Genomic DNA, 14,713 nt, shown 5'->3' on the forward strand with positions numbered 1-14,713 from the left:
ATATATATACAAAATTGAACTTTAAATTATTATTTAAAGCATGTCTTAAGAAGTAAACAATGTGGAGTACTATTTCAGGCCTTGTTTTGAAAACTCAGAGTTTATTTGAATGGACCAAAATGTTAGCTTTAATATTTAAAAAAAGCACATATAATCTTGTTGTGCTATAAACGACGTTGAAATGAAAACAAAACATTGTTTGTTTCTAAAACACTTTCGCCAAAACTAACACCTATCAATCTGCTTGTTTTCGTTCTCTTAAAGATGTGCCATTTCCTGACTGCTAAATGAAATTGGCATTAAAAAATTATCTCACAGGTTTGTGTTTTGTTTTTGTAGGGCAACATTCTGGTTATTTTAAACCTTTACACTTAAAAAAATGTGAAAAAATCAAAACAAGAACTTACACCAGTGTTAAGCGCCTTAATACGATAATTTTTGTCAAAGAACTGTATCATATTTACCAATAGTCAAACATTATTACATCCCCATAAAATGTTCACACTGTAAAAGTTTACATAAATAATTGAATGTCCACAACCGCTAAATCTGTAAATGTTTTCTTGAAAGTAAGTAGTTTATTAATCTTCTGCTGGCAAATTACAAGCAAATAACTCTAATAAGAACAACAATAATAAACAACAACACAACGAACCCCCTACCATGCACTACCAAGTGCCAAGGAATACATTTCACAACTTTACATGTCACGGAAGTAAAAGGAAATACATTGAAAATAAAAGTTACAAAATAAACACTCCAAATAAGACAGTTTAAAATTACTTGGGGGAAAAAAACAATAACTCTCAGAAATGGATGAAATAATGTCTGGTATAAACATTTCTTTTTGTAAAAAAACATCATTAATATTTGCAAGTAAGTGTAACAAAACAAGCCGAGTTTATGTGTGTGTTTTTTTTTCTCTCAATGGGAACTTGTGTTATATCATTTGCACCTACACTATAAATCTAGGAAATCGGAAAATGTTAATAAATAAAGCAAAAAAAACTAAATAATTTATGCGAGCTAAAATTACAGAAAAAAATATCTACAAGAGCACTGCTTACGCCATTAACTTTAAAAAAAACCTAGCATCTTCCGAAAGTAGAAAATTCAAACTAATACAAAGTGCCAAACAACTTTAAAGCATTATTAATATGTTTATACTGTACATGCAAAACACCGCAAGTTCCTTTCAGACTTTTTCCACATCCAGTATCAGATTCTCTGTTAAAAAATAAACTCATACTTAAAAATAACTTACCACTCCACTTTCTCACCCTACATTGGCTACATCGCAATCTCAAAATTCGTCAATTGACTCTGCGGACTCAGAGGTTCGCATTCCGAGTTCATGTTTCGGTATCCAATACAGCGCAATCAAGAAACAAAGTCATACTTGTGTATTCTAGTAGTTAATAGAAAAAATGTGGAATGCCAGAACAGATGAATTGACCACAACCGACTAAAAGACAATACATTCAATTCTTACTCTCTTATATTTTAAAAAGGGTTTTTTTAATGAATATCACGTAAAAAACAAAGAGTTGCTACAGAGTGAATTTGTGTGGTTATAAAAATGGAGAAGAAATTCTGTAAATACCTTCAATTTGTACGTCAATTGTTACACACAGTGAAATGAGGCCAATAAATGCTATTTCAAATGAACTTATTTTTTTAAATAGAAAACCATTACCATATTACAATGTGTTGCAAAAAATTGTATGTTTCCTTATTTTATATATACACATTTTACACTCACTTTTTTACAAATGCTAAAACAATCCAAATATCTGGAGCATATTTATTCCATGTAGGAGTGCCGTTGAAACGTAGCAAATCACAATAAAAGACTTATCGCAAGAAAAAAGGTGCATAAAAGATGGCACCAAAGGGCCCTTAACGATGCCGAATGAAATCAATTTCACGCCCACAAGTGATGCGGAGCATTAACCCGAATGCTTTTCAACACGTAAAATATAAATGTCCATTGCCCGTCAGGCTGATAACGACCGGAGCGTTTGCACGCGGAGACTTTTAAGTGACCGATACGTTTATATCCCGAAACTGAGCTTAAAACGAATGACTGACTAGAGTCACACGTGGAATTATAATGCACAGACCATCCCTCGCATTCTGCTCGGCTTATCGCTGGGTTTTAATTGTTTTCATAGCTTAAGGTCTAACAATGTAACTTTCTCATGAGGGTACTTTTCTACGCAGCAGGCACTTAACTGCACGGTTTTGTGCCGTAGTAAAAAATAATAATGAGCGGGTCAAACCTTAAAGATTATTCCGACAAACTAAAAAAAAAAATCACAATCCTAGAATCTGAAATGAAAATAAAGAGTATTTCGACTACCAGCGTGCGATTGCGGGGGTAGCAACTTGCTATACGCGTGCGCAAGTGCATCAGTTCATTGCTGCAAGTTCTGTGCCGAGTGCTGGGCCCGGACCGCTGGTGGCTGGCGGTTTAGACGTGCGCTGTGGGCGTCGCGACGACGGCGGCGGCGTTGACCATACTGTAATAGCCACTGCAGCGAGGGTCGGGGTCGGCCAGCCTCGGAACCTTGCTCATGTTGTTCAGCGGAACTTTTGTGCCATTCGCATTCTTCTCCGCCTCGTTGTGCAGGTACACCGTCTGCAACAGATGCACGGGCATTTTGATGAAGCCGCATGAATTTCGGCACCAGCTTTCAAAGTAAGATGACAAGAATACAATTGTTTCAACTTGGAACGCGCACCTTATTCGCTCGCTCTCATAGAGAGAGATCGACTTAAGAGGAGCCAAGGAGGAATTTCGGACAAGCAGGAAGTCAGCCCCGCAATGAGTCGGTGCCAACAATTGTCCGAGCTCTGCGGTCCTCTAAAAGGGTGCGATCGGCCAATCCATGAGTGTTTACACGTGGGGGGAAACCATTGCGTGCGAGGGAGAAACACTGTATTACGCGCAGTCGACACAAGTAGAGCCTACATTTGTGTTGTACCGCATTCTCCTGGCAAGTCGGGGTATGGCACCTCGACGCCCACAGTGAGGGAGTTTCGCAACATTTGTGCGATGCACCAACCCTCATCTGCATATCGTTGGATTCTAGGCGTGCGCCACCCCCGTCTGACGAAGTCACAACAGTGACCAATGTTTAGCCGGAAAATTTGTGATGAGTCTCAGGATTACATTTTCATGAGGGTCCTGCATCGGAATGTTTGGCTTATTTAATTAATCGGAGCTTAGCATGTTCGAGGATACGGGAGTACCCGCGTATATGAAGGGTTTACACGCAATATTCTGTGCATGTATTTTAGTAGTGGCCTTCATTATGGGCAGCAGACAGCAGTGCAACAATTTTTGGGCTGTATTATGCTTCCACATCTGTGCTTCACCACACAGCACGCATTAGCATGGTGAAGTATGGTGAAATAACCCACATGACCCACATGGTGTGGGGGAGGTCCTTATCTAGCAAGAAGATTGACAAAAGGGCTGTACATGTACACTTCCTACAAATTAACGATCATCCCTTCTTACTTTGATAAGGGAGTCGTTTTTCCGGTAAGTACAGCTGATTAAAACCTGATATTCTCAGTCTCAAAATGGGAATGTACTTAGAATTATCATCATTTCAAAATCAAAATGATAATTCTGAGGCAGTCTCCACTCCAAGCACTAGCCAATTGGTAGGGCTCAGCTTAACTTTTATTTTCTTCCTTAGAATGGCGAGCGAGGCAGCCATGTGAGATTCTACAATATACAATACTTGCAAAAATAAGTTATCTCTTAGGTGCCTGTTGCACGTGCAATTACACCAGCATTATTTACAGAACATGGGGTTAAAGAACATTGACCTATAACCTGTTTTGTTACTATTCCAAAACCCAAGTAGTTTTTCTCTACGACACGCCATACCAAAGAATGTGAAATTACAGTGCAAAGCCAAGGCGCCCTATAGAGAAAAAATCAACGAGAGATGAGCGGTGATGATGATCATAATGATGCCGAAAAGGGCAGGGAGGACATTTTAAATTAAACTTTAAAATTTTACAAGGTAAGGCCCACTGAGCTATATATAGCTCTTTTTAAGAAGTTACCTGGCCACAAATGATAGCTCAACGAGAAGTGGCCTATCCTGTTGAAATTTATAGCAGCCAAATACTCCAAACTCGCGTTTCTAAATGGTTTAAAAACCGGAGGCCTCGGAGAAAAATCTACGCGACCACGGGGAGAACATGCAAACTCCAAATGTGCAGGCGTCAGGGTCGCGATCGAACCCACGACCCTCCCGTATTAAAAGGGCTGACAGGGTGGGGGGCAGGAGACGCACGTACCTTGACAGGCGTCTTATAGAGCTGCAGGGGGATCCATTGGCGCCGGCGAGACATGGTGAGCACGAGCAGCACGACGGCGAGGCCCAGCGACAGCAGCGCGATCACCACCCACGTGATCGGCTGCAACAGCCACAGGTCGCCGGCCTCGTTGCCCCCGCCCTCGAGCCCTGACGCGTCGCGGCTCGCCCCCAAGATGGAGTTGTTATCCAAGTCACCTGCCGCGAAGGGGAGAGCCAAGGCCGCGCTAAAGACATGCCCGACGTGCGATGCCAAGGGGCCCTGCAGGCTGGCGGGGGTGGGGGGGGTAAGGGGTTGCTTCTTTTCGCGTGAGGTCTTAGTCTATTGGCTTGGAAAGATGCTTTGATACATCGCGTCGGTGCTGATGCTCACCAGAGAGGCATAGCATCGTGTGCACGAGAACTCGTTATTTTTAATAGGTAGAATTTGTTCTTGATTTACAGCACTTTTCAATCCCAGCTGGATGTAGGCCTCAATGTGAAATGGCAGGTGGTTAGCCGCTCCAAAGGGACAACCATTGTTAACTTTTTGCAAAATGTTACTAATTGTATCGACGCCAAAGGGATAAAGGTCTGCGTTGGCCCCCAGCTGAAATGTTTACTCTTAACCTGATTGTAACTTGCTAACACAAGTTATCGACATAATGTTGACCAAAATGGAGGTTTTTTGGTGAGATCGTGTAAAATGTACGTAGATTTTACACGATCTAAACCAAAACCTAACCTAAAAACCTCTCATGGATAATATTTCTCGCGAAAGCCTACGTGTTAAACTGTAAAAAATTACCTTCTCAAAAGTCTGCGGGCTGGGGCAAAACATGTGACCGAAAGCAACGATGGCCAATGGTTGAGACTAACGACGGAGTACCAAGCAACATGGCCAAGAGTACATTCACCAAGGAGATGGAGTGTGACCATGAGAGTTGGCAATGCCATCGGTACACCTTATGGAACATGGCTGATGATGATGATGACGATGATGCTAATGAACCTGATTGTGAGTGCCAAGCACTCACCATTTCACCACACCACCTGGCTTTAGTGCAACATCTGGCCAGGAGTGTAGCTCAATTCTAGAGCGGCAAGGCTTACCGGTTGTTAGATGTTGCATTCAAATTGTGGCCAGCCAACGCCACTCGAGGGTTGATAAAAATGGCACTGCTTCGTGAAGCTGCACCACTTTGCAGTCACGAGATGATGCACTGATTGGCCCCTGCCATATGAATATGGACCTGCTAACAAAAAAAACTGCAAAGATGAGCGATGCCCAATTCTGATTTTGAGAGCTTGGGGACACTTCGACGAGCTACAGTGAGGGGAAAAAGTATTTGATCCCCTGCTGATTTTGTACGTTTGCCCACTGACAAAGAAATTATCAGTCTATAATTATAATGGTAGGTTTATTTGAACAGTGAGACAGAATAACAACAAAAAATCCAGAAAAACGCATGTCAAAAATGTTATAAATTGATTTGCATTTTAATGAGGGAAATAAGTATTTGACCCCCTCTCAATCAGAAAGATTTCTGGCTCCCAGGTGTCTTTTATACAGGTAATGAGCTGAGATTAGGAGCACACTCTTAAAGGGAGTGCTCCTAATCTCAGCTTATTACATGTATATGAATAAAAGGCGCCTGTCCACAGAAGCAATCAATCAGATTACAAACTCTCCACCATGGCCAAGACCAAAGAGCTCTCCAAGGATGTCAGGGATAAGGTTGTAGACCTACACAAGGCTGGAATGGGCTACAAGATCATTGCAAGCAGCTTGGTGAGAAGGTGACAACAGTTGGTGCGATTATTTGCAAATGGAAGAAACACAAAAGAACTGTCAATCTCCCTCGGCCTGAGGCTCCATGCAAGATCTCACCTCGTGGAGTTGCAATGATCATGAGAACGGTGAGGAATCAGCCCAGAACTACACGGGAGGATCTTGTCAATGATCTCAAGGCAGCTGGGACCATAGTCACCAAGAAAACAATTGGTAACACACTACGCCGTGAAGGGCTGAAATCCTGCAGCGCCCGCAAGGTCCCCCTGCTCAAGAAAGCACATATACATGCCCGTCTGAAGTTTGCCAATGAACATCTGAATGATTCAGAGGACAACTGGGTGAAAGTGTTGTGGTCAGATGAGACCAAAATAGAGCTCTTTGGCATCAACTCAACTCACCGTGTTTGGAAGAGGAGGAATGCTGTCTATGACCCCAAGAACACCATCCCCACCGTCAAACATGGAGGTGGAAACATTATGCTTTGGGGGTGTTTTTCTGCTAAGGGGACAGGACAACTTCATCGCATCAAAGGGACGATGGACGGGGCCATGTACCGTCAAATCTTGGGTGAGAACCTCCTTCCCTCAGCCAGGGCATTGAAAATGGGTCGTGGATGGGTATTCCAGCATGACAATGACCCAAAACACACGGCAAAGTCAACAAAGGAGTGGCTCAAGAAGAAGCACATTAAGGTCCTGGGGTGGCCTAGCCAGTCTCCAGACCTTAATCCCATAGAAAATTTGTGGAGGGAGCTGAAGGTTCGAGTTGCCAAACGTCAGCCTCGAAACCTTAATGACTTGGAGAAGATCTGCAAAGAGGAGTGGGACAAAATCCATCCTGAGATGTGTGCAAACCTGGTGGCCAACTACAAGAAACGTCTGACCTCTGTGATTGCCAACAAAGGTTTTGCCACCAAGTACTAAGTCATGTTTTGCAGAGGGGTCAAATACTTATTTCCCTCATTAAAATGCAAATCAATTTACAACATTTTTGACATGCGTTTTTCTGGATTTTTTTGTTATTATTCTGTCTCTCACTGTTCAAATAAACCTACCATTAAAATTATAGACTGATCATTTCTTTGTCACTGGGCAAACGTACAAAATCAGAAGGGGACCAAATACTTTTTTCCTTCACGTGCGACCACCTATGAATTAATCACCCAAAATTTACCCAATCTCTTCACAGCTCAGAAGCTAAGCGGGATGGAACCTGGATGGTACTTTGATAGGCGAGACCAGCATGCACAAATAGGTTTTCATATTGCTGGTAGGACTACGGTGGTGGGCAGCAAAGGGCAGTGCAGCAAAATCCTTTGTTGTTCTCTACTTCGATGCTTCTGTGTCTATGCTACACACATTTAACTCGCATTGATCGGCCGTGAAAGATTCTCAGTGGTGACCTGATCAATAAACTCTCATTGCCGACACACAGGCACAAGAAGGCCCTTAACCGTGGGCGCTGTGGTGGCTAGATGTTAACTACCTCGCCTGGTATATAGGCCATGGGCTCGATCAGACCCTGACGCCTGTAGTGAGCTTTCATATTCTCCCTGTGATCATCTAGATCCACATTAAGCTATCATTTGTGGCCGGGTCACTTCTGAAAAAGAGCGCCATAGCTCAATGGGCCTTACCTGGTAATACAAAGTTTTGTTGAATAGTTTAACCAACAGTGGATTGACAAATGGGCTGTGCATCCACTGTACACATGTGATCAGCCAATCGGCTTAATGCACTGTCGGTTGGCTGTGGCCAAGAAACAAAGCTCGCCAGGGGCCGCGTGACAGCCCCCAAAACGAGGAAAGAGGCCCTGTGCCATCGTCCGGCCCTTGCGAGTCAACATTTTTCGCCCGGCCTTAATACGAGGAACGCCATAGCACGGCGGCGTGAATAGAGCAGGGAAAAATAAATAGTGTCGGCGGTGCCGCGCGTGGGGCTTTCCCACGGGTATTGGAACATGGTGGGGGGGGGGGTGGGGTGGGTGGGCCTTGTGGCGTGGTGCCGCTACGAGAGAGGGTGTCTGCCCAACGCGAGTGGCTAAACATAGGCGCCTCGTCGTCGTCGCATAGTCCTCGTGCGTCACGGGCCCTCGCTGTTTTGACGAGCGCAGCTGTTCAGCGAGAGTGGTCGGTTGGGGTGGGGGGGGGTTGGTGCTCACCTCGTGCGCGCGGAGGAGGCACGGCGGTGAGCTGGGCAGGAGGCATCATTCTGACCCTGCCGTCGTCTTCGTATTTTTCCACTGGAACATTGGTCGGCTCGCCCGACAGCTCGTCATCTGAAGACAAAGACAAAGATGCGTCTTGTAGCCACAACAGAGGTTTGGGGTAAGTGCCGTTAGCGACCGCGTATGAAGGGCGGTAACGGCACACGAGGGGATGGGTGGCCAGCACCACGCCTGTCCGCCTTTGTCTCCCTAGCGGCGAGGTTTGCGCATTGCACCAGGTACTCATTTGAAGCTGAATTTGGCCTAGGGGAAGCCCAGCACTGGTCCAGATAATTATCATGAGCGGGAATCGAACTCAGGTCACCGGGTTCATATCGCAGCTTGCTACCACTGCACTACTGCTCCCCACACGCGTGCACATGCATATATAAGTGCATAGACAAATATCTCCCTCCACCCCCTTGTATAACCTTTAACAGCCCGTTGGGGAAAGTGCTGTGGAGACATTCGACCTTGTGGAGACATTCACAAACCGATACAAGCACATACGCATTTATGAGCAACAAATATAACACGCAAGTGGCAATGCCAGCGACATAAAATGTGACCTCGCCAGGTTTACATTTGTAAGTTCGATCCCTGGATTTAAATGCTATACCTACAGCAACTGAGAACATTTCAAATAGATTTCATACTTCGCGCTTAGGTTCAGTGTTCTCTTATCATCTTCATCATCGATGGATGCTGCTCCTCCGAAGCCCTTGCGTGCACTGAAAACCTGGGAAGAGTTTATGCCAGGACTGAGTGGCCACAGCTGATCAAGAAGCTGAACTACATCGAGCGAGCCACCACGGTCAAATGCAGGGAACCGTTCCGTCCATGTCCCACATCACACTATCCCCTCCCCCAGCCCCATAGCTGCCAGGCGAGCTGGCACCTAGAAGCGAACCCAAAGAACCGTTCCAGGCAGCTCATTTGAAAAGGCTGCGCGCAAAGACACGGAGATGAGCACTCGGCCCACATTAATGGCATACCGGGCCCCAAGCCAGCCTCGTGCTTTGGGCCAACCACCCCATACTGTACGCTTCCTTCAATGTCCCCCCCCACCCCCCCACTCTAGTTGAACCCAATGCGTTTGCAGACAACAGTTTTTAACAACAGGACTCCGGTCAACCAGAGAGTGTGCTGGGATTTTGTTCCTGCCTTGTGTTCGTTATGGCTTGGTGGGGGGCGGGGTGGGGAGATGGCAGGATGCTGAGTGCCGAAGGTTCTCCCCCCCCCCTCGCCCCCCTGCAAAGCCTCCCATGCATGAGGAACGGATTCGTACAAGAGTGTGGTGTGGGTGCATAGGTTGAGTCCAATTGGATTCAATAGTGTGGCTTGGATTGTTTTTAAAATACGATTCTGAAATTATTGATATCCGATCAATGATTTGGCAAGGAAAACCTGCAAAGTGGATAACATTCAATATGTCCACATGGATGGGATCGGTCCGATTCACCGAACAGATTGAGATTTAAAAAAAAACACGTTGATCCAACAACTCCCAACCCAATCGACAGTACGAATTCCTTTTTGCGTTAAGTTTGTTGTCCTTCCCCGCACCTCCGATTTGTACGGTTGGCTACATCCGGTGCGAAAGAAGTTCAACCTACATGCGTCCATTCACGAGAAATTGCGCATGAGACCACAACTGTATAGCGGGGCTTTGATTCTCGGTGGGTTGTTCGGCGCTGGCGGTACCTGGGCAAACCGGGCAGCAGGAGCCCTCGTGCAGGAGTGGCTGGCTGCAGGCGGGGACCAGGCAGTCCTCCACCGTGCACACGGCCTCGCCGTTACGGCAGTGGCAGTGGGTGCATGGGTCCAGGCTCCAGCGCTCGCCCTCGCCGTATATTTCATCCACAAAGAAGCAAACCTTCAGCGGCACGACCACCTCTGTGTGCGTGCGTGTGCGTGCGTGTGCGTGTGCGTGCGTGTGCGTGCGTGTGCAAGGGGGACGAGAGTAGGAGCGTAGCGGTTAGCGCGCCGCATTACAAACCTGACGACCCGAGTTCAATTGCCACTTACGGTTGATATCGTTGACAATTATCTGAACCAGTCCTCGGCCTCCCCGAGGGCGACGCAGCCCCAAATGAGTACCTTGTGCGGTATGTTAACATCACCACGAGGGAGACAAAGATGGCCAGGCGCGGTGCTGCCACCCACCCCCTCATGTGCCGTGGTGGCGTTCATAGGTGCTCTGAGGCTATATGGGGGATCTTTGTCTCGTGTGTGTGTAAGGGAAGCGGGGGCGAAGCAGTTAGCGCGCTGCGGTGCGAACTTGGTCCCTCGAGTTCAGGTCCCGCTCACGGCCACGAACACCGGTGACGATAACCTAAACCGGTGCTGGGCCTCCTTTAGGTCGACTGAGCTGTAAATGAGTACCGGGCGTGGTGTGTAAACATCGCCACTGAGGAGACAAAGGCAGCAGCTGGCCGTGGGGCCGTGCCAGCTTGCTAATAGTATTTGTCCCAAAAGTCTGTAAGGCTATAGGGATGATCTTTCTATTGGTGTAAGCAATAAGGGGAGCAGTGGCATAGTGCTTAACGTTCTGCGTTACAAACTCGACGATCTGAGTTTGATTCCCGGCCATCAGTAGGGAGTGATATCCAACCTGCACTGACTAGTGTGGTGAAATGTGGTCACACAACCCCCGTTACCGACACGACATGGGGATGCATTCATCCAGTAATATATTGAGAAAGCGATTCAAATTACTTCAGACAATATGTACATTAAGTACGTTACTAAATACGCATGCGCACAGGGTACGAGAGAAAAAGATCCTGCCGGAGGTCTTCTCGGCAAGGGTTTGGCATAGCGACGGCACGCATTCTCCTCGGCGTCGCTCTGTTTACCCAGGCAGTAGGGGCAGCACTGCCCCTTGCGCAGGACCGGGCGCTTGCATGCGACGGGCGGGCACGTCTCGGTGTAGCACCGCACGAAGCCCTCCTGGCACACGCAGCTCCTGCATAAGTCGGGCTTCCAGGCCTCGCCCGCCAGGAACACGTCGCCCTCCTTCGACACGCAGTACACGCTCTCGCTGCCGTTCCCTGGCTGCTGGGGGCTCTCCGCCACGTCTGTTATGATAAAAAAGCAGCAGCGGTTAAAAGGTGAAGGATGGGTTACGGTCCCCGGATTTTGCCTCGTTTTAAGAGGGGGGGAGGGGGGGGGGCGCCACTTTCGCCGGTAAGGCGACATCATCAGTGCGAGGGCCGCCACACATTTGAGACCATTGGGGGGTTTGACAGCAGCTCGATGGGAGACGTTTCCACTCGTTGTGTATTGTTGGGGGCCGCACCTCAGGGGCCGCACTAAAGACCACCAGGGGCTGCCAGTGGACTGTGGCCCTTGGAATAAAGAACATTGCTCTAGACGCACGTTTCTTCACGTGGAGGGAAAAACTGGAGGACCCCGAGAAAAAAAATCCACGCGACCGCAGAGAGAGAGAGAGAGAGACATGCAAACTCGAAACCTACAGCAGGCGTACCTGGGCAGGAGGGGCAGCAGGAGCCTTTGTTGCGGAGGGGCTCGGCACAGAGCAGCGGGGGGCACACCGCGGTGTCGCAGAGCACGCGGCCCGCGTGGCACGCGCACCTCGTGCAAGCGTCGGCGCTCCAGCTCTCGCCCTCCACGTAGTACTCCCCCCCGGGCGCCTGGCACACGGCGTGAGCGGCGCGCGCATCCACGCGCTCGCCCGGCGCCTCGCCTGCGCCGCACGCGCAGACGCGAGAGTTTACTCGTCCGTTGGCTTGTGAGCGCCCACGTGCACGTGTGTGTGTGTGTACGGGCAGCGGTAGGTAGGGAGCGGTGCCGACCCGACTTTGATTCCCGTCCACGGCTACCAACACCGCTGACGTTTTATCCGATCTGGTCCTAGGCCTCCCCTAGGTCGACTCGGCCTTAAATGAGCAACTGTACTGGTGAGACAAAGGTGGCCGGGCGTGGGCACTGTGCTGTCTATCATAGGTGCTCGCTAACAGGACAGTCAGTGTGGGCTATGGGGAGATATTTGTCTTTGGAAATCCACATATAGACCTCTCCGTGTAATTTCTAGGTTTGAAAGCACAGTGCATGAACCAATGCACCACCACTTGTGTGCTTGCATTCATAAAAGTACTGCTTATTTATAAATTTACATGTTTGGCCAAAATACACATCCTCAAACTAAATAGCACTCGATCATGGCTCTGTATGCCATGTGAACATTTAAAAAAATAACCCAAATTTACATTGAGCCGCACAGTAAGCCGTTTCAGGTGTTTGACTTCAGTTTGATTCAACAACACGGCCAACATTAATCTTTAATGAAATTACTGAGTTCTTCCAGTCCAGGATATATTTAGCATTACAATGAGTGCTGTAGGACTTTCGTAGATTATAATTGAACGCAGTAAAACGATTGTGAAAAATTGTGGCAAACTGAGAGCAATCTTAGACAGCTTAATGTGGTTATTCATCAATATGGTTTTCTTTGAAGTCAAAATGGCTGCGCTCAGTGTCGTGTGTCATTAAAATGGAAAAATTGAGAAATGCTCTTCATTCCAACCATTCAAAATTCCCAGAAAAATTCTTAAGCAACAGGGTAACATATACGTTTACAAACACCATGCGACAAAGTACAGCAATTGTTGCGCAACAATAAAAATGAACAAATTAATATCGTGGAGCAGTGCCGCAGTGGTTAGCGCATTGAGTTATGAACCCAAGTAGCTGGGTGAGCCTAATTCCCGGTCATAGCTAACATCATCGGTGAGTGATATCTGAAACCAGACCTGACCCTTCATCTTCAGTCACCTGCACAAACCAACGTGGTAAAGTATGGTCAATCAACCCCATTCACTGACACGGCGTGGGGAGGGCATTCATTCGGGCATTGGATTGACAAATGGCCGAAAATTCTCACCATCATAATTGGGTCTGTGCTGGATTTTGATTGATGGTGATGGGTTAGGGGAGAAGACTTCATATCTCGGTGGATTTGATCGTGGCTGCCGATGACGACGGTGAAATGAGTGTGGCCCCAATAAAGTTTGTGTCAAGATTATTTTTTTGTCATGCCAATCACAGGGCATAAAAACGAGGGGGGGGAGGGAGCAGCGAAACAGTGACCCCCAATTCATTTTTCAGCTCTCCGAGGCTAACGCTCACATTTTTTCAGCACTGGGAAGACTTTCAGATTAGAAGCCTTACCCAAGGCAGCAATAGGCGCATAAAGGACCCTGTTGTTTGCATGCCAAGAAAGTGACAGGACCCTGCAGAATGCGGCAAAAAAAGCACAACATCCCAGGCCAAGAGAGCACACACAAAACATTCCAAATGAATAACGGACGCTCTGTTCAGGGACAGTCACTCGCGAGCAAGAACCACTGTCCTTTAAAAAAAAAAGTTTTCATAGGCTTGTGGCAGATTGAAAAGAGAGGGATGGTTTTTTTGTCAGTCCTCTGTGCTAACAAACAAGCAACCACATTGCTTCTGAAGGCAGATTACAGGAAGTAACACAGAAAGAGACCGAGCGACGTTGGTTTATCCTGAACATTAATAATATTTTTGAATAATACAATTTCGGTGCTGCATGACTTTGGGCACACGTTTAGAAAACGTTAGAGCAATGCTGGAACTTTGAAGGCTAAATCTTGTTTTTCCCCCAGAACGCAGGCAAAAATGCGACAAGGGCATTCCGTTTATATTGAGCGTTTGTCCGTTGCTTTGTCTAGGCCAGATCAAAGTTGTGCTGCGGGTCAAAGAATTTTGAGTTTCGAACACCACCATCCCTTTCGTAGAGACAGAAAGTGTAATGCGCGTCTGAACCATGCTTCACGAATTGGAAATGTGCTAAACAAATTAAGTCGCCTTGTCTCTTGAATCACTCCTTTCGTAATAAAGGGCCATCCCTCTAGAGAGGTGGCTGCCAAATGTTCACACTGCGTGTTGCGAGGCGTGCACAAGGGGTGGCCCGTACCCAAGACCTTCTATATTTACGGTCGCGATTTTGTTGTTGTTTAAAATCTGCACCGCCAACTTAACCTTGGATGTGCATTTGAGAGCATGCCCCGGTTAATTCGGTTGTTTACTTGTTCTGAATAGGGAGAAAGAGGTTTGTGTGCCGAGGAATAATGGGGCGGGCGAAGGCGGCGGATTTGAGTGGGGGGGGGGGGCGCGAGCTGTTTTGGGTGTGGGGCGACGTGGGGCTTGGCAAGAGATCGCAAGCGGACGGTGATGTGATGGAAAGACAATGAGGGTGGCACACTCGAAGGGCAAGCCGCCGTGTAACATCGTTGTTTGATACCGATAAAGCTAATTAAGCACTCTTGCGGAGTGTTGCGGGCGTGCGTAACTAAAGCGCAACATACGAACATACTTTTGTTCGTCTCTCCACAAGGCCGTAGGCCGG

General features: G+C 47.2%; 1 protein-coding gene across 3 annotated transcripts in view; it reads right to left on the bottom strand.

The window, feature by feature from the left end:
* Window positions 1–548: 548 nt before the first annotated feature.
* The window catches only part of LOC116943187 (cysteine-rich motor neuron 1 protein-like), a 74,339-nt gene continuing 60,174 nt past the window's right edge, over window positions 549–14,713 (bottom strand). For all 3 annotated transcript variants that reach the window (XM_032955822.2, XM_032955821.2, XM_076067576.1), the window contains 6 exons: window positions 11,810–12,028; window positions 11,178–11,399; window positions 10,024–10,215; window positions 8,275–8,391; window positions 4,324–4,538; window positions 549–2,641 (listed from right to left, as the gene is read on the bottom strand). In XM_032955822.2, the coding sequence (XP_032811713.2) occupies window positions 2,474–2,641; window positions 4,324–4,538; window positions 8,275–8,391; window positions 10,024–10,215; window positions 11,178–11,399; window positions 11,810–12,028 (1,133 nt within the window). In that variant the 3' untranslated portion in view covers window positions 549–2,473. The remainder of the gene's footprint in view (window positions 2,642–4,323; window positions 4,539–8,274; window positions 8,392–10,023; window positions 10,216–11,177; window positions 11,400–11,809; window positions 12,029–14,713) is intronic.

The sequence above is a fragment of the Petromyzon marinus genome, chromosome 17 (assembly GCF_048934315.1).
Source record: "Petromyzon marinus isolate PM22_M1 ecotype Great Lakes invasive population chromosome 17, UKy_Petmar_22M1.pri1.0, whole genome shotgun sequence".
NCBI lineage: Eukaryota > Metazoa > Chordata > Hyperoartia > Petromyzontiformes > Petromyzontidae > Petromyzon > Petromyzon marinus.